Source organism: Perognathus longimembris, chromosome 6 (assembly GCF_023159225.1).
Source record: "Perognathus longimembris pacificus isolate PPM17 chromosome 6, ASM2315922v1, whole genome shotgun sequence".
Lineage (NCBI taxonomy): Eukaryota > Metazoa > Chordata > Mammalia > Rodentia > Heteromyidae > Perognathus > Perognathus longimembris.
Window position 1 is genome coordinate 48,837,411 of NC_063166.1, and position 22,531 is coordinate 48,859,941.

Here is a 22,531-nt window from a genome sequence, read left to right on the forward strand (position 1 = left end):
GACATTTAGCTTCAATTAGCCATGAAAAATAAACAAGTAAAGCCAGAAGTCAAATAGTAGAGTGCTAGAGCAAAAAAGCTCAGGAATAATGTCCAGGCCCTGAGTTCAAGCCCTAGGACTGGAGCGTGTACACACACACACACACACACACACACACACACACACAGCATCCGCCAAGCTTCCAGGACAGCACCCAGAGCCCTCTTCTCCCTTGTCAGCATCATGCTTGGATTCCCAGCTCCTTTTTGTCTCTTATGTATCCTGAGACCCAGATATCCCAAAGGCCGCAGAGAGCACTTGCCCTGATGAGCATGCGCTCTGGGTCTCTCCATCTGCTTAAGTCCCGCCTCCCTCACATCCTGAGACAGCACACAGAGCTAATGGCACTGTTTTATTGAGCAAGGCAGGAGCAACCGTGTATACCATGCATGCATATTTGAAAAGCAACAAGAAATTTACAGGGGAAGATCCATGTGAATGTTCAAGCTGCTTGGACCAGCCTCCAGGAGGGGAAGTTGTCCTCTGGGGCTGGCTAGGGGTAGATGCACTGCAAGACAGTGGGGTGGGGGTGGGGGTCGCTGTAAGTAAAAGGTGGTCAGCATGGCCCAGCCTGGGACAACCCTTAGGCACTGTGACAGCTGTAATCTTCCATGGAGATTTCATGCAACCAGGGTACAGTGTAGACCACAAAGGAGCAGATTTCTTTCTGCAGAGAAGAGAGAAGGGCAGTCAGTGTGGGTTCCAGTGGAAAGGGGAGCTGTTCAGCCATGAGATGCCAGAGTGGGAGTGTGGAACGATGAAAGTGAGACTCTCAGGAAACTCAGCCCAATTCTGCAATGTCTCCTCACCACCTCTCCCATTGCTTCAAGTCCACCAGGGGGCCTGTGTCACACCCCACCTCCCCGGGTTCCTGGGTTCCTCCTGCCCCCACACAGACCTATAAGGTATAACTATGCAAGGCTTCTAGGGGCCCAAAGGGCAGGCAGTGGATGGAGGTTCACTGCCCCCGAGCTCTGAAGGCTGAAAGAGAAGTCCTGCAGGTTATCACTTCTGCAGACACCGATCTATCCAGCACCTGGCCCAAGGCCAATAGGGATACAGAGTCAAGAAGTAAGGGGTAGGAAACACCCCTGCATGTGGGAGTTTAGCTCTCCCCAGAGCCATGAGTCAACAACAACCAGACTGCCCAGGAAAAGGGGCAGCACCCACTCACAGGCCTCCAGTATGTGCCTCTAGTATGGATGACCAAGGCTGAGATTAAACAGGGCATCTTCTCCCTCCCCAGCAACCATCCCTGCCACTCTCTCCTCCAGTCCCAGTCCAGCAGGCAGTACCAGGCAAGGAAGGCTTCCATGTCTGTCTATTCATGAACCCTCCCCTCCCCTCACATGCACATACATGTTCACTTCCGACATACCCACATGTATGCACACATGTCCACACACTCAGACACGTGTATATATATGTCCGTCACATAAAAAAACACACACACACAAGCACACAGTTTTCCACTGAGGCCCACATCAGGCACACACCTTCTGCTGAGCCGGCTGCTCACGGAAAGGACAGTCAGCCAAGTAGGACTGGGACTTGGTACATGTGGTCCGGCCCACTTGTATTTGCAGGTAGTACATCATTCCATTCACAACCTGTAGTGGAAAGAACAGGGTTCACGTAAACACCCTGGTCAATGTCACATGCATGCAGTTATGTTACATGGAGTTGATGTGTCTGCCCAGGATTCACGGCCGCATTCCTGAGCTGTCAGAACCATCATCCACAAAGCCATACAGCCATCACTTCTGAAGGGCTGGCTGCAGGCTCTATCCCAACTGCTTATCTTCTGAGCAACTCTGACCAGTTAGTTATCAGGAAAACAGAAGGCAGAAGCTGGGGACTAACAACCCTTCACTGGATTCAGGAGAAGGAAGGACAACTCAGAAGACAGGCATGGAGAAGGTAAATAAACAGCTCTGTTTTCTAGGAGCCCAGTGCTGGTCTGAGCCAAGGCTCTGAGCCACAACATGAGTCACTAAATTCTGCTGCCTGTGACTCAAGAGGTAGAGATACTGGTCCATTCTAGAAAGGTCTGGTGATTAAACTTCAGCTAAACTCCAATGTCCAGCACATAGCGTACACAGGATCTCTCTCCTCTACTCATCCCAGACTTACTGCTCCCATATTCCACAGCAGGAAGTGGGGTGCTTCACACACAAGGGGGAGTTCAGGCCAACAGGGAAGACTGCCCCCCAAATGTCCCTTTATTTGATGTGACTATTGATGGAAATATGTATTTCTCAAGTATGTCACATACCTGTGTGTCTTCCTGTAATTAAAGAATAGAATTTAACCATTTTCCTGGCACAGGGAAACCCAGACTCAACTCATCAGAGATATGGCTAAGCTCAGGATGAGGGGCAGGGGACTGCACTCCAGACCTTGCCCTGGAGAACGAGGAGCAAAGCCTATGCTCCCTTTGGCATCGTAAAACAGCTCTCACAGACCCAGTGTAAAACAGTGTAAAACCCATATGTAAAACAGCTCTCACAGACCCAGTGGCCTATAACGTCCTCCAAATTAGTGTCACACGTGAGTGATGCACAAGCCAGTGAGGACCATGGTTCATGGGAAGCCCATTAATGTCCCAGGGAACAATGGCGGGTACTGCTTCAGCAGGAGAAATGGGCTGGCCTTCACTCTTCTGAATTTTGAACAGGAGGCAGACATGAGCTCTAGTCACTGTTGTGTCAACATCTTTGTTGCTGGTGACTATGTGCTGCTTTGCTGTGGGACTCAGGCTGTCTGGTTCAAATTCTAGTTCCCCTCAGGGTCAAGCCTGGGGCCCAGCATCCCTACATGCTCCCTCGGGACCCAGCAGACTGCTCTCCTTCTCTGTCCAAGGCTAACTTCACACTGGCCAACAGAGGCAAGACCCAGTGTGGTCATCTACCACAGCAAGTATTCAAGTTCCCTGGGCTGCTGGCCACAGTACCCTATAGGGGACACTAGCCCTTCTAAGCTGCTCCATGGGAAGCCTCATGGGCTGTTGTGCAGAGGAAGCAAGGTGTTTCAGGACAGGAAGGAAGCAGGTTGACTAAGTGGCAGTTTACAAGTCATGTGTTGCTGAAGGATGGAGACACATTCTGAGAAAGTGTGTCCTGGGATTTCACATACGCACACTAAGATGGTCACAATGACCCTAGGCAGTATCATGTCCTGGGACCCCCCCTTGTACATGGGGTCCATGCTCTACAACTGGCCAGACTCTTCCAAAGGCCAAGATCCTGAAGACAGCAGGGGTGTTCCACACAGTAGGCAGCGAAGGAGCTGGACAGTGAGTGCAGCCCCTGCCTGACTGCATAGCCACTTACCCCCATCAAGTCCAGTGAGTCTGTAGGGGTGAGAGAATTGTGTGTGGCAGTGTCAATTCCTGATGCTCAGCATGGAATTGTCGATATGTAGACAATGCTCTTGTTTTCAAGAAATTAACACTGAAATGCCTGCTTTCAGAAATTCAGAGAAATACATGCATGCAAACCCACAGCCCCCAACAGACATGTGTGGGGGAAGCACAGAGGAACATTAAACAGAGGCAAACATTCACCCAGGGGGATGGGGCAGAGGATGTACAGGGGTTCTGTGAATCTAAGTGTGTCACAACAAAAGGTTGGGGGGGGGGGAAATCATGCTAAGACATCATTTAGTGAAGGCAGCTCAGTGAGATCCCTTCTTTCTCTTCTGGCTGGTTAATTAATAGCTCACACTGGGCTCAGAAAGCCTACAGGCTTTCTGGAAGCAGGACTAAAGGGCCACACGCCCACCTTGTTCTACCCAAACTAGTGGGGACATTCTCTGGGCCACGCCTTCAAAGAGTCCCAGGGCTCTGGACAATTATGGAGGGCATGGAGCACAGGTGTGCTCATGTCCTGGCCCAAGCAGTAAAAATCACCTCAGACCAAGATCCACAATGCAAGCCTAGTGTTGCCTGGAGGGACTCCAGAGAGGGTGACTCAGGGCAGGAAGTGAGGGTGGAGGGAGGGAAGTGAGGAGCAGGGGCTGGATCAGATCAGGACAAGGTTCCAGAGGAGGCATAAGGCCCCAGAGGCTGGCACATACCTGCTGCCTGGCGCTTAGCACCTTCACTGCCCGGCTGTAGTACAGGTCATTGTTCTCCTCATTGTAAACTCTGAGTGAGAAGTCCACCATCTGCTGCACCTCCTTATCACTGGCATCAGCTGCCTCCACGCCACCCAGGGCTTTCTGCTTGTCCTTAGTGTGAGAGCAGGCTGCCAGGTTCAAGGACAAGGCTATAGCCAAGGTGCCCAGCAGGAGGCGTAGGGTTCTTGCCATGACTGGGCTAAGACCCAGGACTGGGGCTAGTGCTGGAGCTGCCGCAGGAAGCAGAAGACCCAACCCAGAGAAGCAAGCACTGCCTGCTTCTGTGGCTTTTATCCGGCTAGGACCGCCAACCCCTGGCCTCCCTACCCCACTCCAGGCTCCTCCTTTTTCTGGTTGCACCCCATCCCCACTCCAGTCCTTTCCAAGTCCTCCTTTCTCCTCTAATTTGGGCCTTCCTCTCCCCTTCTCGTGGCTCCTCCTCTTTGACCTCTCCTTTCTCCCCTCCCCCCAGCTCAGCCCCTCCCTACATGCCCTGGCTCTCCTGAGCACTCCTAATCTTGGGTTTTCCTGCATTCCATAAATGTGTTCCCTCTCTCCAGCCCTGAAGAGTCTATGACTACCTATTTCTCCAGGAAAGAGGGAAGATGAAGCTGGGCTCCCTGGGGTTTGGGGAGGTCAGCAGCACCTGGTCTGAGAATCAGTGCACTACATGGGGTGCATTTCCAGAGAAGCTTGGAAAAAGAAACCATCCTTACTGCTTGTTTAGGGAACTTCTTGCCAAACGTTAAGTGAATTAATCTTTTATTTGGGAAAATTTTTAAAGAAGAAAAAAAAAACACAAGAAAACCTCTTTGTTCGGGATTCATTACCACCACTCTCTACTGTTCAGGTAAAAATCCTTTCAAAGACTTCCCAGGGGACAGATGTGTAATGCACAGGGACTGAGCCTGAACTTAGCAATGCAGTAAGGACTCAGTAGAGATGTGACTCAAACCCATGTGTAATTTTTTAAAAATTACACTAAAAAGGTAAGAAGGTGAAACCATTTTAATGTGTGATTTAACCTAATATGTCAAGTGCTACCTCAACAAACAGGAAGAATTATTGAGACTATTAATATCCTTTGTGTACACATACTGAGTCTTCAGAATCGTGTGTATGTCACATTTCAGACTGATGTCCATTTGGACTGGTCTCATTTCAAGGCTGGTTGTGTGGTGTTTTCCACAGGACAGCACAGCTTCAGGGTATATGCTGAGGGAGGGGTGATAAGTCATTATAATCAGGGAATTATAGGTGTTCCACTGAAAGTGAGAGACAGAGACAGAGAGAGAGAGAGAGAGAGAATGAGCGCAATTAAAAATCCCCTCATAGCATCGAGCTGGTGGATCATGCCTATAATCTTAGCTACCCAAGAGGCTGAGATCTGAGAATCTTGGTTTGCAAGCATCCCAGACAGACAAATCCAAAGGACTCTTATTTCCAGTTAATCAGCAAAAAGCCAAAGTGGAGGTATGGCTCAAGCAGTAGAGCACCAGTCTTGAGCTAAAGAGCCGAGCAAGAGCACCAGGCTCTGAGTTCAAGCCCCAGTACCAGACAAAAAAAGAGGGCCACCAAACCTTAAAGTGTCCACTTCTCTTTGCATCCTTGTCTTGCTCACTCAAGAGAGGGAGCAGCCCACAAATAGCATCATGGAAGGAAGGAAGCAGAAAAAGAGCTTCTGTCAGCAAAGAATCTGGGTTCTAGCCAGGAGGTTCCACTGAGAAGCTCCAGTGAGGATAGTCCTTACTCCCCTGTGGAATGACCACTGGGGTGCCTGATTTCCCATGAGGCATCTGTCTGACAGCCTATGTATCCAGTGCTCTAAAAGCACTGGCTTAAGGTCAAAGCCTCCAGACCACATCTTAGCAGAATAAGGGGCTTCAGTCAAACTGGCCTCTTAGCACCTCCTTCTCAAACTGCAGGTCCCTATATAAAGCAAGGCATTCTCATTACCCAGCCTGGACCTGTAGACTAGGTAAGAAGGTGGCTCAGAATATGAGCACCCACATGGAAGCCCAAGGAACTCTATTCCACAGCAAACATCTCCACCAGTCTCACAAGGCCTGGGGAACACTCACTGACTGAGTGGATTCCTTGTCCACCCGTCCTGGGTCACACAGGCTCAAAACCATTTGGAAGAATACAAAAGGGGTAAGTAAAATGCTTCTCCTTTTCAGAGATGCAGAGCCATCTATAGGCTAGAGCTTCATTTTCATCACTGGCTCCATGTGGATTTGCTTTTTAGATGAAGAGAAGAGAGTTGCTTCCAAAGATCAAAATCCTAGTGACCCAGGGACCAGTTACATTGTACAAAGGGAGGTGTTGGTTAAAAACAGAGCATTTGATTATTTATGGTTATTGAGATAGAACGTTAGAGATTGTTGAGTCTTAGGTAGGAAGATTATATATATATAATCAATCTGTATATAGATTCTCTCTCTATATATATATACATATATAATATACATACACACATACACATATATATGTTGTTGGGGATTCAAGTAGATTGGGGTCTGAATGATGAGCACTGGCCACTGACCTGAAGATTGTCTGGTCCTCCTTACTAGTTTCCTCCAACCCAGATGACTTTTGTTTTTCAACTTTTCTACATGTTTCCTCAAATTCCCAGCAGCCTCTTCACTGAAGAAAGCCAATCCTAGAAACTGGATGAACAATTATTTCTCTCTAGTAAACTGGATCTCCTTAGGACTTTGTTTACAGGAAGTAGAAAGACTTAGTTAAAATGAATGGTGATTCTAATGATTCTTTCCATCTTACTTGGCTTCAAAATCCAAATGTCCTAGGAAAGAGGATCTAAACTTGGGATAGCCAGGTTCCCTTTGTCCCAGTGAGCAAAGAAGGAAGGACTTGTAAACTAGAAAAGTTGTCAGTGAGTCTCCCTGGTGCATGAAGTCAAAGGCAGAGACTAAAATTTTGCACTTAGAAGTGACTTGCCAGTCTAGCAGGAATGCCATCTTGCCTTTCCACCTGGAGAAGGTGAAAAATAAAGTATACTTGATAACCTATGCCATAGTAATGAACAGAGCAGCTTCTCAAACCTGTGTTTTCTCTCGGAAATTTTAGTCTTCTATTTGCTCTGGAAGACAGCATGTTTCTTTAGAATAATCTGAGGGTATTGAAGGGGTCCAATGGCGCCTCCACTCCCTTGCAGCATCAGGGTTTCTAGGAGAATAATGGACATAATGCCTCCTCCTCACACCCCAGTCCTCAGATCCACTCTAATTGATTCCAAGGTCAGCAAATGAACTACACTGGCCAATCTAAGTTCATTCACAGAATTTTTAAAATTGAACTTAAAATTCCTTTTACATGACAATACTTAGACTGGGCTGATGTGGGCCCAGGAAAGGGCCTCTATCATATTTCTATATTGTGGAGAAACAAGTCTGAGTGTGATACTAAAAGGCAAAGAAAATCAGAAATAAGACCAGAAAAAGGTGAAAGGTCTGACAGCAATGGGTTCCTGGATGTAACTGCCCGTGAATCCTCTCTCTATCTCTCACATTTCTATAGTATGAATCCCTATTTTTTACCTTAAGCTAGCTTGGGTTTGAAGTGGGAATTTGCAACCCTAAATGTGGCAAAAAAAAAAAACAACAACAACAAACAGAGGAATACTGAGTCACAGAGGGATGGAAGGAAGACATAGGAGAATGCTGGTTACCCAGAATGCAGCTATATTCAGTGGCTCCTTGCTATGCCCCAGCCAAGAGCTAAGGGGCTTCATGGTCTCCAGTTCAAAGCCTGAAATTTTTTCACCTGATGATCTTCCCAAATCTCTGAACACACAGGGCAGGGCAAGGCAGGTCAGGAGTGATTGAGAGGTCAGACCTACAAACAGCAGTAGATAATCCCGGGTTCTCTCTGTTAGTGTGATTCATTTTTGTTACACATTGTCCCTGAGTTCCTTCCTGAGATTATCCTGCCTCTTTTACTCTCTCATTCCATAACAACAATATACTTTTCCCTGGGTTCCTTCTCTCCGCTGTCTCACGTCCTTCCTGGCATTTCCAGAGATGACTTTGAACTCATAGTCCTTCCTTAGCATCACCTTCTAGAGAAACTCAAACTAAGACCATTGTTAGGAGGTTTAGGTAGGGAGGGACTCTGACTCTGCTACCTTGCAGAGGATTAATGTCCTTGAACCTGAGGAGATTCTTCAAATACTTTGTAAACAAAGAATGATAGAGTAGTACTATGCTATGTCTGGCAGCCAGTTCTTTAGAATAGAGTCTCCAAACTCTAAGGAAGATTCACATGGAAAGACAGCTCTGCTGGCCAGATGCCAGATGTTCAGTCCTCTAACAGAAGCACCCAACATATGAGGGAATAAGCTACCTTAAACTTGTACCCCCATCAAAACCTGAGGTGACCCTAGTCTCAACTAATGACTCACTACAGCCTCCTGACAGACGCCAATGACTGAAATCAAGTCATAACAGATGTTGATAAATTATCATCTCAAGTCACTAAATTTGGGGTTCATTTGTCACATGTAAATGAACACTTTATAATCTGAGTCTTTGAAAGACATTTTAGAAGGCTCCATCATTTTCAGGGTTGCCTGTGTGGTCTTGAGCAAAATGTAGAGAAACAAGCTAGTTGAAAGAGGGCATCTGAATGAGACTGACCAGAGCAAGATTAGGATCCATGGAGGATTATGTTATGAGCACTGATGTCAGATGCCTGAATTTGACAGGCATCCATTTGCTGAGTGGTCCATGGGCTGCATTCTACTTGCAGGATATAAGAAAAAACTCAAAACCCAAGGCCTGACCAGATTCTTGGCACTGATGACAAAAACCACTCAATATAAATAATCCAGAAAGTTCAAAGGAATCATATTAATGGGAACTCTCACACCTCTGATTGCTGAAGCGTAAGTCTGTCCTGAGGCTTCTACATCAGCACACAGGGACCCTGGGTTCTCATTAAGACTCAGCACATCTTTGCCCAGGTTATCTTGATTTTTTTTTTAGCTTCCTAATATCCATTTTATTTATTTTTAAATTGTTATTGTAAAGGTGATGTACAGAGGGCTTGCAGTTACATAATCAGGTAATGAGTACATTTCCTTTTAAACAGTGTCACCACTTTCCTCAGTCCCCCCCCCCCAGGGTTTTCCTTCTCGACCCCCCCGCCCCCAAGCTGTCCCATTCATTTTCAACATAGTGTCTTGTGAGTATCACTGCTTCTTGGATCATCCTTTCTTTCAAGCACTCTCTAATGAATGGATACTTGTAACAACCCAAGCATATTTTTGAAATGCTGAAAAGCTTGAAAGAGACATGGGATATGGACATGGGGGGCCAGCCACACAGGCAGAACCAGCCACAAGCTACTTTGGTGGAAATACATTTCCCAGAAGAAGATGAAGTCTTGATACAGATCACCCTGTGCTTCCCTTAAGAAGTCAACCACAGACATTTCCAGAACCTTCAGGAGAGCTTCCCGAGACACTATCATTATCACCAGAACAGATTCTAAGTGGACCTCTCACTTTAGAGGTTTTCTGTAACTTGAAGGCAGGGGCCTGATTGAAAGAGGCTGGGAGTCATGTGACTATGGGATAGTTGCTAAGAATGCTGGGAAGGTGCCATATGGCATTTCTCACTTATTTAATGGAAGCTAAATTTTTCCACTGTTGGCAGAAGATTTTTCAGATTCGATGTAAGGCATCTGAAAAGGCTAAAAACTGGGACAGTAACAGGTAAAGTCTACTCAATTCTGTCCTCAGCCCTAAAAGCCATGAAGCACAGGAGATCTCCTAGCAGGCAAATTATGGGGTCAACCAGGGAGTCAAGGAACTTGGAAAATACAGAAGAGAATGCATTATTAGCCTCATACTCCTGCCCCAGAGTATATGGTAAAAATACCATAGATTGATGCTTCTTTGCTTTTTTTTTCCTTTCTGAAGAATTTTTCCATCACATTTATGTCCACTGGATCTGAAAGATTAAACTAAAAGGTAGCTCATGTCTCTGGTTCCAGAAATTCAGGAGTCCCAACTACATGCTAACTGCACCTTGCTTTTCTTTGAACCACCCAAATCTTGGTTTGGAGTAAGCCAGACCACATTTGATTTCTGTCACTTGCAATGAAGTTTATTGTGAGTCTGCAATTAAATAATGTTCCCTTGGGCAGAGTTGTTCTGGACTTGCCAGAACTCTGAATAACAGAGGAGGCTGAGCTGTTGTATCAGTTAGGTTTTGCTGCATAACAAACTACTTGACAATGTAGTGACTTACAAGACTATTATCATTGCTCTCGAGTTCATGCATTACTAGGCCATCTCTGTTGCTGAAACAGAAATTTCATACCCTATACCTAAACTCTAAGACACCAGGCCAGTGTCTTACCAAAAAACACTAGACAGAATGTAAGAGGGACATGGTGAAGAAAAAGAATTTGTTACATAGCAACTGCATGCACCAGCACTTTAGTGCATCTCCAGCCATCTTTGGGGTACATGAGTTTTATGTTTTATAGACAAAGAACTTGAAGTAGAAGGACAAAGATAGGCATAGTAATTAAACGACCTCCATCACTGGTGTGGCCTAATTGAGCCATTATCTCAATCTCTTTCTCTAGAACAGTTCCAGAAATGGTGTCATCACTGGAGCCAGAAGAAGTCAGTCATTGTTGCCTGGTGTGTGGTCTCTCCTGAAGTTTTGACTATTATTTTCCTTTGGGACAGTTTTATCCTCTGCTACAAGATAAATAAGAAGCAGGCATTGTCTGCCTGGGGGTGGGGGGTGGGGCATTTGCATTGTGTCACAAGGTACCTATCTGTAAATCTTATTCTTTCTGGAGCCCAAAGGAGTTTGCAAAATGACTACAAGAGAGAATGGCTCAGACCAAAGGGTACAGATGCAAAGTTGGGGCTGGGTACCTAACTTTGGTCCTGCTTTCAGTTAATTCATGACCCTTGCAAAAGCAACTTTTAAATACCTCTTACACTGTCTAGTGGTTTTTGTTTTTTTATATAAGCCTCAAGTCTCTGATGTCTGAGGTCTGAAGTGCCTGAGGTTTACTGAAAGAACCTGTCCTAATGGTGTGCTCACATAGTCCACTGGGACACATATGACTACTCCACAGGAAATCCAGCCAAAAACAAGAGCTTAACAGTAACCAAATCACGTAAGAGACTCAGCTGTAACTTCATCGCTGTTTTATCTATGCTCTTAGCCCTGGATTAAATGAGAACCTAGAATATGACATCACATTCGTTTCCAAAGACATCAAATTTCAGTCTCCACACACCCAATTTCATATCTTTGCCACTTGTATTATAGCTTTTATATTAAAATTTTTATGAGACTTAGACTTATAAAACTGACATCAGACTATAGTTTACGTTTTTGTCTATATAAAGTATCTTCTTTATGAAAACTCAAAGAAAAATTTTCTCTGAATTCAGTATCAGAAATACTACTTTCCTTCCCCAAGAATCTATTTAGCTTATTTCTCAAGGGCCCTGAGGCCCATTGAGATAATGTTGTTCTGTTGTCTGTTACTTTCTAGAAAACCTAAAGTCAAATATTTAACCCATTTCCAGTCCTTGAGAAGGACTTCAGTACATCTGGAATCCAGCCTCACCTCTGCTTTTAGATATGCCTTTCCTGTCCTTTTGTCTATCTGTCTAGATGCTATTAGGAGGAAAATGCTGATGTCAAGAGATCTAGAATTATTTTTATGTAAAAATATGGCTAAACTAATACTTACAAAACCATTTGGTGTAAACCAACTGTACAACTCATGGGAGGAGAGGGAGAGGGGGAGTGGGAGGGGGAAGTGGAGGAGATAACAAATTGTACAAGAAATGTACCCACGGGGCTGGGGATATAGCCTAGTGGCAAGAGTGCCTGCCTCGGATACACGAGGCCCTAGGTTCGATTCCCCAGCACCACATATACAGAAAAAACGGCCAGAAGCGGCGCTGTGGCTCACGTGGCAGAGTGCTAGCCTTGAGCGGGAAGAAGCCAGGGACAGTGCTCAGGCCCTGAGTCCAAGGCCCAGGACTGGCCAAAAAAAAAAAAAAAAAAAGAAATGTACCCACTGCCTTACATATGAACTGTAACCGCTCTGTACATCACGTTGACAATAAATTATTTAAAAATATGGCTAAACTTATACTTTTCCTGTTTCTCTTGCACACACAAACCTATTTGGATTAGTTGCTATAGAAAAATCTTAATGAATCATAAAAAGGGCCACAAATGACATGTTATTGGGCATGCCAATGGGCAGTACTGTTCAGCCTGTATTACCTTCCAGTTGCTATTGTTATGCCAAGATTTGGGGTCCCCCAAAACCACCAAGGAGGCAATTCCAATGCAAACGCAGGAGAGTCTTTATTGCAAGCTCGAGCTTGGACTCACAACTGTCACCAATGCAGCAGATCAGGATTGAGAGCCCCGACCCTTCCGTTAGTAAGGTTTATAAAGGTGAAAGCATAGCACAGATGTAGGGGCTTGGCGCAGGGGATAGAGTAAGCAACAAATGAGCAAGTGTGGCACAGATGTAGGAGGTTGACACAGAGGGTGGAGCAAATAACAAGCCATTTTCAGAATCAGAATTTGGGGGTCAGGTTGACCTAATTATCAAGATGGAGTCAACTCTACAACATTCCCCCCTTTTGTTTTTTCAAATTTTTATTATCAAACTGATGTACAGAGAGGTTACAGTTTCATACATTAGGCATTGGATACATTACTTGTACTGTTTGTTACCTCGCCCCCCCTTTTATTCTAGTCAAACCCTTGACTTATTTTATGTTGAGGGGTGTGTACTGGGTGCATAGGATTCTTTGTACATATGGGCCAATCCAGCTTCCTGTGCCTCTAAGTGCCTAAGTCTGGCCAGATATATCTGTGAGGTCCACCCCAGGAGGGCTCCATGCAGGTGCTCTCACCTATTTAAATCTCCATCCAGTTACCTAAGTGACTGGCACACCTGGAGGCAGTTACCTCCCTCCCTTCTGAGGTCACACCCTAACCCATCTGGACATACCCTAATACACTTGGACATACCTCCCACCCCAGGCATTGCCTGGGAGTGACTCTAGCCTGCCACATGTGCTTTACCCAATTTTCTTAATAGAGTGAGTCAGTCAACTCAGGAGTGAGGAGGCTAACAGAAAATGTCCCCCCTGAATCTTAAGTTTCAACAGATCCGAAGCAGCCTTCCAGCAGTAATGAGTTGCATGTGATGAACTCCCATCTGCCTTTACTACAGTAAAGTGCTCAGGGTGAATATGTAGTTTCCTCCAGATGTCTCTCTGGCCATCCATGACCTCAATCCAAACAGGATGGGCAGGGGTTGTGGCTCCCAGTGGCTCCAATAGAATGTCACACCTTCTTCTGGGTTGCCTACAACTTTCTGCATAGACTGGTTAAAGAACCCTCTCTCACAAGTGCAAGTCTCCACTCCTATACATTTGTTACCACTGTTTTCCATGCCTCTCAGTTATCCTGCCTCATCTTCCCAAAAGTGACTCTGGCACCTTGATCTTAAAGGGGAGCTGATAGGCGAAAATCATCCATCTTCTGTAACTTCTTCAGGTTGACTCAGGGATGTTGACCCTACCTAGCCAGGAACCTATGACCTTACTTAGCCTACTTTAGCAAGGGATTGCCAGTATCTGATACCTATTAGGAGCTTTACTCCTGACTGGAAATTACAAACAAGTTAACAACTGCACATACCTCTTCTTGGGCTACAACCTCGAAGTCTTTTTGCACTCTGGTTTAGAGAAGCATTTTCCTGAGTTGCTGGGGAAACTGATCTCCAATGACCTAACAATGCCTAAATTACCTTTGCAGGCCTTAGATCTCAATAAAGACACAATCTTAGGTCCACAAGCTTCCTTTCCTGAACAGATAGGCCAGCTCAAAATTCACTCAGTTATAGCTTTGAGCAGATGCAAAGGGTTGGGATTTTAAACTATATCCCCATTTGACAAACTTAGCTTTACTACTACTCACTATCACAGATGACTGTCAAGTTCCTGCCCAATTACAAAGTAGACAGACATGGGCATTAGAAATGCATGCTTACTACTCTAGGACCTCCCGGCTCTGATTAACTTTTTTGTTTCTGTTGCCAGTCCTGGGGCGTGGACTCAGGGCCTGAGCACTGTCCCTGGCTTCTTTTTGCTCAAGGCTAGTACTCTACCTCTTGAGCCTCAGTTCCACTTCCGGCTTTTTTCTATATATGTGGTGCTGGGGAATCGAACCCAGGGCTTCATGTATACGAGGCGAGCACTTTACCACTAGGCCATATTCCCAGCCCTCTGATTAACTTTTGAAGGGCATAACACAAGTGACTAGGATCTGACACCATCTCTGCCATCCTAGCAGTGGCTTATTGCCTCTGGATGCACCATCACTTTTGTCCCAGGAGGGAATTTTCCACTTTTATGGTCTCTGGACTTGAACTCAGAGCCCGAGTGCTGTCCTTCAGCTCTCCAGCTCAAGGCTAGCACTCTGCCACTTTGAGCTCCACACAACTCACAAGTCTTGTTCCCAGCTCTCTACTGGATGATTAGAGACAAAGACTCTCACAGAGACCTTTCACTGCTCAGGCTTGCTTCAAACCGCAGATTTCAGATCAATGAGTCTTACAAAAGGCCACTTTACTCCAATTAAAAGCAAAAAAGTGGTCCACACAGAAGTAGTTTTTTGTTTTGTTTTGTTTTTTTAAAAAAATTTTTATTGTCAAACCTGATGTACAGAGAGGTTACAGTGTCATATATTAGGCATTGGATACACAGAAGTAGTTTTTAAGCATGCTCTTACCTGGAACTTATTAAGGGCCAAAGCTACATCTGACAAACTTGTAGGAATCGTCTGTCCTTCTCTGTAGGCCTGTCTACAATTTTTACAGAAAAACCTACAAGGCAAACTGGAGTAGTAATTAAACAATCATCTTGGTAGCCCTAATTTTTCCTTTACCCAATTTGAAACAAACATTTAGGACAAGTTTTTCTTCCAAATTTCGTATCTAGAAGTGCATTCTTGATTTCTAAAGCATTTTACTAACCTCTGCTTTAACACTTACACTTTAGCTTTCATTTGAAGAACTCTGAAGCCTAGACAGGTACCCATTGCTTCAGGCTGCTTGTCCAAACTGTGCCACGAATATCTGCTCCTATTCAACAGCAAGACTTCTGACATACTGGAGAGTCAGGAACTGCCACTTCATTTCTTTCTGTTACTTCCAGTTGCTAGCATAGTTGTGATGCGCATAAATATATTCAGTGTATCCATATAGATTCCAAACATCAAATTGAGTGGATCATATCTGTTCTGTCCATACATTGGTGTTACCTCTGCACATTTGATTACTTTCTGAGTGCCATACAGAGGGAACATGCTGAAAAGAACTAATCCGCCATACACTGCCAATGTGTACAGAGTAGCACCAGCCACAGTGTTAGGTGGCAGAAACATGGACCCCAGTGAAGACACAAACACAAGACCCAGGCCTACTCTTAGGGGTGTGCCCATGTTCAAAAACTTCTCGCTGGGAGCACACATGGTCACAGTGGAGAGGCCTCCCACAATGCTAGTGGTGTACCATGCAGCTCTTATGAGAAGGGGTCCCCCTAGTATAGTCAGAGGAGCCACCACTGTACCCATTACACCAGAATGAAGAATCCAAGCAAGATGCTTTACACCCTTGTTCTGGTGATACAATATGGATTGAACTAGCATTCCAGCTCCAATCATGGCTACAAGAGTTGCACCAATTGTCACCCAAGAGCCTCTCAGCATAAAAATCCATGAGAACAGAAGATCTGGCTATTGCCAAAGCTGATACACCAATACTTTCTGCTAAGTACATATAGGTAGAATGTATCCTATCCTTCACATACTGAGGCCAGATTACAGCCTTTTCAATAGCTCCAATCTCATTAGGCATTCCCAAGCCATAGTAACAGTATGCCAAGACCCACAGCAGCCCCTCCAGCAACAAACAACCTTACCATCTGGTCAATTTTAAATTGATGGTTCAAATGCTGCTTCTTTTGAGTTCTTGGGCAGTTTTCCCATGGTGCATCCCAACTCTTGTCTTGGTGGCATGTTCCCTGCTGGGTGTTAAGAGCCACTGATTCTTTGCAATGGAATTCTTTTTTTTTTTTTTTTATCAAACTGAATTAGAGAGGTTACAGTTTCATACATTAGGCGTTGGATACATTTCTTGTACTGTTTGTTACCTCGTCCCTCATTCCCCCCTCCCCCCTCCCTCTTTCCCTTCCTCCCCCTCCCCCCATGTTCAGTTGTTCAGTTCATTTTCACCAGTTTGTAAGTATTGCTTTTGTAGTTGTTTGTTGCAATGGAATTCTTCACAATGGGGGAGGCCTAGGTGAAAGCTGGGTGGAAAACCGTAAAAGGTAGTGTCCAGAGACACACCACCCTTGCAGCCAGCATGGTGATGAACCAGGTTTACTAAGCAGATCTGAAATGCTCAGCTCCAGGTGATCTCCACCATGCAGTTTCCCTTCCCAGCCTGTGAAAACACGGAGGACACTGCACCTTCTCTGTCCTCTGCCAGGTCTTTACTGTCCCTGTGAGCGCAGGCGCTCTGACTCACTGCCTAGAACATCTGAACTCAATTGAGTTTTTCCTTAATGCAAGAATTACAAACACCAGAGTTACAAACACAAGAATCCAGACTTAGCATCTTCACCTTTTCAATACATCCAAATTGCAAAATAGCACAGAAATCAAGTTACAGCATACAAATAAACCTTTTTAAGACTTCCCAATTTTAATCCATCCTAAGGAGCAATTTTAGCAATACCAATCAAATCATTTATTTTTACCATCAGGTTTCCAGTGTTCATCTGAGAACAAAAGAGACAGGATGAAGAAAGGCCTCCATTGGCCTGTCCTACAGAATGGGAATATACCCATCTTTCTTCTTGGGGCTTGGTGAATTGCCTTTGTGCCAGCTTACTCCTTTTCCACCATGCCTAGACTCCCCATCGGGGCCCATCCTTTCCACCAGGTGTGGACAGGCTAAGCTGCACTTTTGCCAGACCATCACTCACTCCTGAGGAAAGGCTCATAGGCCTGCCCCAGGTTTTTCCTGTCCTTTCCTATTGATCTCTGAATGAGAAGCCCAAGCAGTTCTTTAACAGTGATAAACAAACATTAATATTCAAATTTCTAACATGTAGTCCCAAATTTTAACAGTGGAAATAAATTAAGTTCCCAATGCCTTTTGCTAAACCAGATAGCTTGATTACAGTGCAAATAGTCTTATGCATTAAGTTTTTCAACCACAAATTAGAGAACTCTTTTTAACTGTTGTTTTTAAGACAATGCAATATCCTTTTAGACTTTTGGTAATGGCAAAACTTGATGACCTTTTGAGTTTAAACTTAAAACTCACCCATTCCTACATCATACTGACAGTTTTGATCTTGAACATATTCACACCCATACACGCACACATTCATGCAAAAGATCTTAAAGCGTGCAAAATAAATATCGGCCATACATTTTCCAGTGGCAAGAGGTATTTTTGCCAATCTTACTCCTGCAATGACCAAAACTTAAGACAATACTTTTAACAGATGGTTTTAGCATTCTCCAGTCTCATTTACCAGGGCTTGCTTGTGTTAGCAAGACATTTTAGCATCATATACTTTTCTGCTAGAGAAAGCTGGAAGGGGGTTCCCTGGAGTAAGACTCAGCCCACAGACTGTACTTGACTCTAGTCTCAGCCCCAAATAGTGCATTTTACATATCAATTGACCCTTTAAGTACCTCTGATCTCTTAGCTCACCAGGTGGCCTGACTATCTTAGGACAATTTTAGCCAGGAGCACTTCACAGTTTCAACTTGTTAACTTTAGCTACTTGTTGGTACAATGTCCTCAGCTGCCTGCACACTCCCAACTGCCTCTTACAGAAGGGACACAGAACATTGCAGACTGATTTTTCCCCCATAAATGTGAAAATGAACAAAAACATCAGAAATGAATTTATATTTAAAACTGGTACCAATCTCAAAGACAAAACCAGTCAAGACAAAACAGGACAGAGAAACAGAGACTATGCCTTGGATGGCATGTCCGGCATCAACAAGCTAGCTGCTGGAGTAATGAAAAGACCATGGGGCCCTGAGAAGGCTCAGGGGGATCCTCCCCTGTGGAGATTTCCATCCTCCCCGGCAATCAGCCCTCTGAGGCCACCACCAGAGGCTTTAAAATCCCAATCAGGGCGAGTGAGCAGGAAGATAGTATTTATACCGGCTTCATCAGGGGGTCCTGCAGCATGCACTAAAAAGTTTAATTAGTTTACCTTTTTTAATTTCCACACTCAGATCTTGTGCCCTTTTTCTCACATCATTAAAGTGGTCAGGTCAGTCAGAAGTGAGAGGGGAGTAGTATGAGTCTGTCCCATCTCTCAATACAGCAGTCCACACACAACACAGATAACAAACAGGGATAGGGACATGAAAAAACAATACACAAAATGAACGGCGCCAGAGCAGATTGGAAATGCAATTGCAAAAACTCTTGAGAGGTAAAACAAACTACTGGTCCGTCTGCAATTCTGGTCTGCAATTCTGAACCGATGGACTATGGAGCCGTGGCCCTTCCTGCTGGTTACAGGCCCGGTCCAGCAAAAGGTTGCTGGACTCTAGCTCCAGTGCAGATGGAACAGAGTTCCTAAAAAAAAAAAAAGACAGATGGAACTTCTCTGGGGACAAGAAAATGTGGAACATTGGCCTCTCACACCAACTCCACAAAATAGTCAAAACTAAGTGTGTAGACAAAATTGAGTGTGGAACGCGAGCCTCTCACACCACTGCGTTCTCTCAAAAAAATACAAAGGGGGACTCGAACCCCAAAACAAGGGCCTGGAATGTCTTCCAAGACCCCCAGCTGATGACCCACCAGCGCGTCCGCTTAGGCTGTAATAGGGAGGCCAGATCTGCCCAGTGCCATCATTAACTGTGGAGGGACTTCAGGTTGACTCCAGCTCAGATAAGAGCAGAAGCCAACTCCATCTCCACTAAGCCCTCCCCCACCCTATTCAGGGAAGCTCCCCTTTACTATGTTAAGTTATGTAGATTGACCGCCTGAGGCCTGGGAGCTTCAAGGGAACCTGCTATGAGTAGGCCTAGAATGATAGGTTAGATCAAATAGATATTATGAGACAGACTGTAACTCTATTGGCCACCTGCGTGCAACCTAGCATGCTCTGTGTTGTATCTTCATTGGTCACCTGCGTGTGACAAGTTTGTCTGTGATGTTTGCCTTATAACCAGGCTGGAACGCCACACGGACACGCGGTCCCAGCTCCCGAGTCTGGGCTGCACAGGTGTGTGTGGTTCCAGCTCCCGAGTCTGGACTGCACACGTGCGGGCGGTCCCAGCTCCCGAGTCTGGGCCCTGATCCTGCACTCGTGGTCGGCAGTTTTGGCTCCCGAGTCTGGGCTGCGACCAAGGCAGGTCGGTTCACTTTTTGTTCACTTTTTTACCTCCCCAATAAAACTGTCTTTTTGTCATCTTGTAGCTAGAGACTGTGTGGTGGACTCTTGGGGGAACCAGGAAGCCCTTCCCTTGGGGGGGACCCCGTTTCATTGTAGCAAACCTCCACTCTACTTCAAGGCCAATGCCAACTCTTACAAATTCTGGTACCCAAATTACAAATCAAGGCAGACAAACAAAAACTCACCGATCGGTGTAAGACTCTCCAGCTCCGGGGTCCTGGGGACTGGGGGATCCCAGACGAGCTCCCAATGTTATGCCCAGATTTGGGGTCCCCAAAAACCACCAAGGAGCCGATTCTGATGCAAACGCATGGGAGTCTTTATTGCAAGCTCAAACTTGTACTCACAACTGTTACCGCCCCAGCGGATCTGGATTGGGAGCCCTGATCCTTCCATTAGTAAGGTTTATAAAGGTAAAAGCATAGTACAGATGTAGGGACTTGGCACAGGGGATAGAGTAAGCAACAAACGAGCAAGTGTGACAAAGATGTAGGAGGTTGACACAGAGGGTGGAGCGAATAACAAGCCATTTACAGAATCAATTTGGGGTCAGGTTGACCTAATTATCAAAATGGAGCCAGCTCTACAACACTATCACAGTCACAAAGTCATGGCCTTAAAATTATCTTACAGTGTTTGAGGTCAGAAGCCTGACAGGGCTCAGAAGGCGGATATCAGAAGTCAGGAGAGCTATAATCATTTTGGAAGATCTCTGACATATATTTTATGTCTTTTCTGGTTTCTAGAACTTCCCACACTTATTGGCTAATGGTCATACCACTCTAGCCTCTGCTTCTGTCATTGCAACCCTTTTTGAAGGCTGCTTCTCCTTCCTGTCTTCCACAATGACCTTTGTGATTACAATCGTCCCCTGCATGGACAATGCAGGATCATCTCCCCATCTCAAGATCTTTCATTTATTCCTATGTACAAGTTTCCCTTCTCAGTGTAGGAAATATATCCACACATTGGAAAATATTAGAATGTGCACAAAATCAGGGATGCAATTCTGCCACACATGCTCTTGTAACTTCACGCTCTTGTAAGGTCATATACAGGGCCCTATGCATATATAAACAAACATACCAACTAAAATGTGGTCTAAGCAGGGGAAGATTGCAGTAGTGTAACTCCTTTGAACACCTAACAATGTAACAAAACAAATACCAGGAAGCTGGAATATGGTGTTGCCAGAGGGGAAAGGGGGAGGTCAAAAGGAAGGGGATTAGACGGATGGAGAGAGGAAGTGTGGGCGAATGCAGTGATAATATTTGATATAAATATGTGAAAATGGGGATGGAAGAGATGGGGAAGGAGATGGAGAATGGGGAAAAGGTCACACTGATCAAGATACATTTTTCTAGCCAAGCACAAGAGGAAAAGGGAGAAGAGGAAGTAATGCCTGACAGTGGTGGTTGGGCAAAGGGAATGTGGAGTAATTAATTAATGGGTACAGAATTTTAGTTTGGTATGATGAAAAAGTTCTATTAAAGGTGCTATTTGCACAATACTGTGAGTGTACTTACTGCTTTTGCTAGGCCTATAAATTAAAAGCATGATAAAAGCTGGGCACCCAGTCCCAACTTTACATCTGTGCCCTTGGATCTGAGCCCTTGTCTCTTGGATTCACTTTACATTGTGTGTTCACCTTGTCCTCTATGAAAGACAGGATTTACCACACCTAAGCATCTTGTGGCCAATGGCAAACTGCCCCTCAGACAGGCAACACCATCTCTTTGTTGTTTTTGCTTTTTTTTTTTTTAAATTGGTCAGTTCTGGTGCTTGAATTCAGGATCTGGGCACTGTCCCTGAGTTTCTTTTTCTCAAGCTAGCACTCTACTACTTGAACCACAGCACCACTTTCAGCTTTTTCTGTTTATGTGGTACTGAGGAATCGAACCCAGGGCTTCATGCATGCTAGGCAAGCACTCTACCACTAAGCCACATTCCCAGCCCAACATCATCTCTTTATCTTATAGCAAAAGGCAAAACTGTTCCAAAGAAATAAGATAGCCCAACGTTCAGGCAGCTTGTTCCTGCTCCCTCCAAGCAAATGCCATCTTCTCCAGGACTCCAGATACAAAAGACTGAGCTAATAGTCAACCAAGCATACTGTGACTTGGGAGTGTTTGCACTAGGCATACCTTTCTCAGGCCCTAATTCTTCGTATTTAACCTAAGGCCAATGCTGGACTCCTGAAGGTTGTACTAAAGTATCTTCCCATGGCTACCATGTCACAAATCCTTACCTAAACTTACTGTGTCTCTTTATTTGACATATGAAGGCAAGAGGCTGAACCTAATGTGGAACTCCTGCAGTTTGAATTTGGGGCATAAAAACCTTGTTTCAGGGCCACTAAATCATATTGAAAATGATTAAATGTTATGTATATTTTCCCAAAATAAGAGAAAATTTCATTTCCAGTACATAGTATATTGAAATAATTTCTAAGAATCAGGATTACTATCTATAGACAATTTTATAAATATTAATCTGTACTTTAGGTTGTGACTCACTTATTTTTGACTTTGAGTTTGAAGTTCCATTCACAAGTACTCATTGACAACTTGCTGGAATTGCAATGGTGAGCAAAACAGACATAGTTGCAACTTTATCAAAGCTTATAGTTACATAATAATTATAGTCTTATCAGAATTTCAAGAGAAAAAAAGGTGAACAGAAAGTAAGCAAGCAACTAAGTAGTGATGAATTGTAATAAATGTGTGGAAATAAACATACTAAGATGCAGACCTTTGGGAGAGAAAAGACATACTTTGGAGGAACCTAAGAAATGGTTTGTCAGATAGAACTGAATGATTAAAAAAAAAAAAAACT

General features: G+C 44.7%; 1 protein-coding gene and 1 pseudogene across 1 annotated transcript; both read right to left on the reverse strand.

Annotated features, from left to right (window-relative positions):
• Positions 1-388: 388 nt before the first annotated feature.
• On the reverse strand, positions 389-4,399 carry LOC125352305 (cystatin 10-like). Its single transcript, XM_048347406.1, has 3 exons — positions 4,117-4,399; positions 1,536-1,649; positions 389-706 (listed from the first exon to the last, which is right to left on the reverse strand). Exons 1-3 carry the CDS (start codon positions 4,348-4,350, stop codon positions 623-625), a joined length of 432 nt encoding a protein of 143 aa, XP_048203363.1. The 5' UTR covers positions 4,351-4,399; the 3' UTR covers positions 389-622.
• A 10,906-nt stretch (positions 4,400-15,305) lies between these two features.
• On the reverse strand, positions 15,306-16,658 carry LOC125352306 (annotated as a pseudogene).
• Positions 16,659-22,531: the final 5,873 nt, after the last annotated feature.

Bases quoted from the DNA above. Each gene is read 5' to 3' on its own strand.
- LOC125352305 (XM_048347406.1), bottom strand. From the start codon at position 4,350: ATGGCAAGAACCCTACGCCTCCTGCTGGGCACCTTGGCTATAGCCTTG. The intron at 1,650-4,116 runs GTATGTGCCAGC...TTTCCACTACAG, and splicing joins TGCTAAGCGCCAGGCAGCAG to GTTGTGAATGGAATGATGTA. The intron at 707-1,535 runs GTGTGTGCCTGA...TCTTCTCTGCAG, and splicing joins AGCAGCCGGCTCAGCAGAAG to AAAGAAATCTGCTCCTTTGT.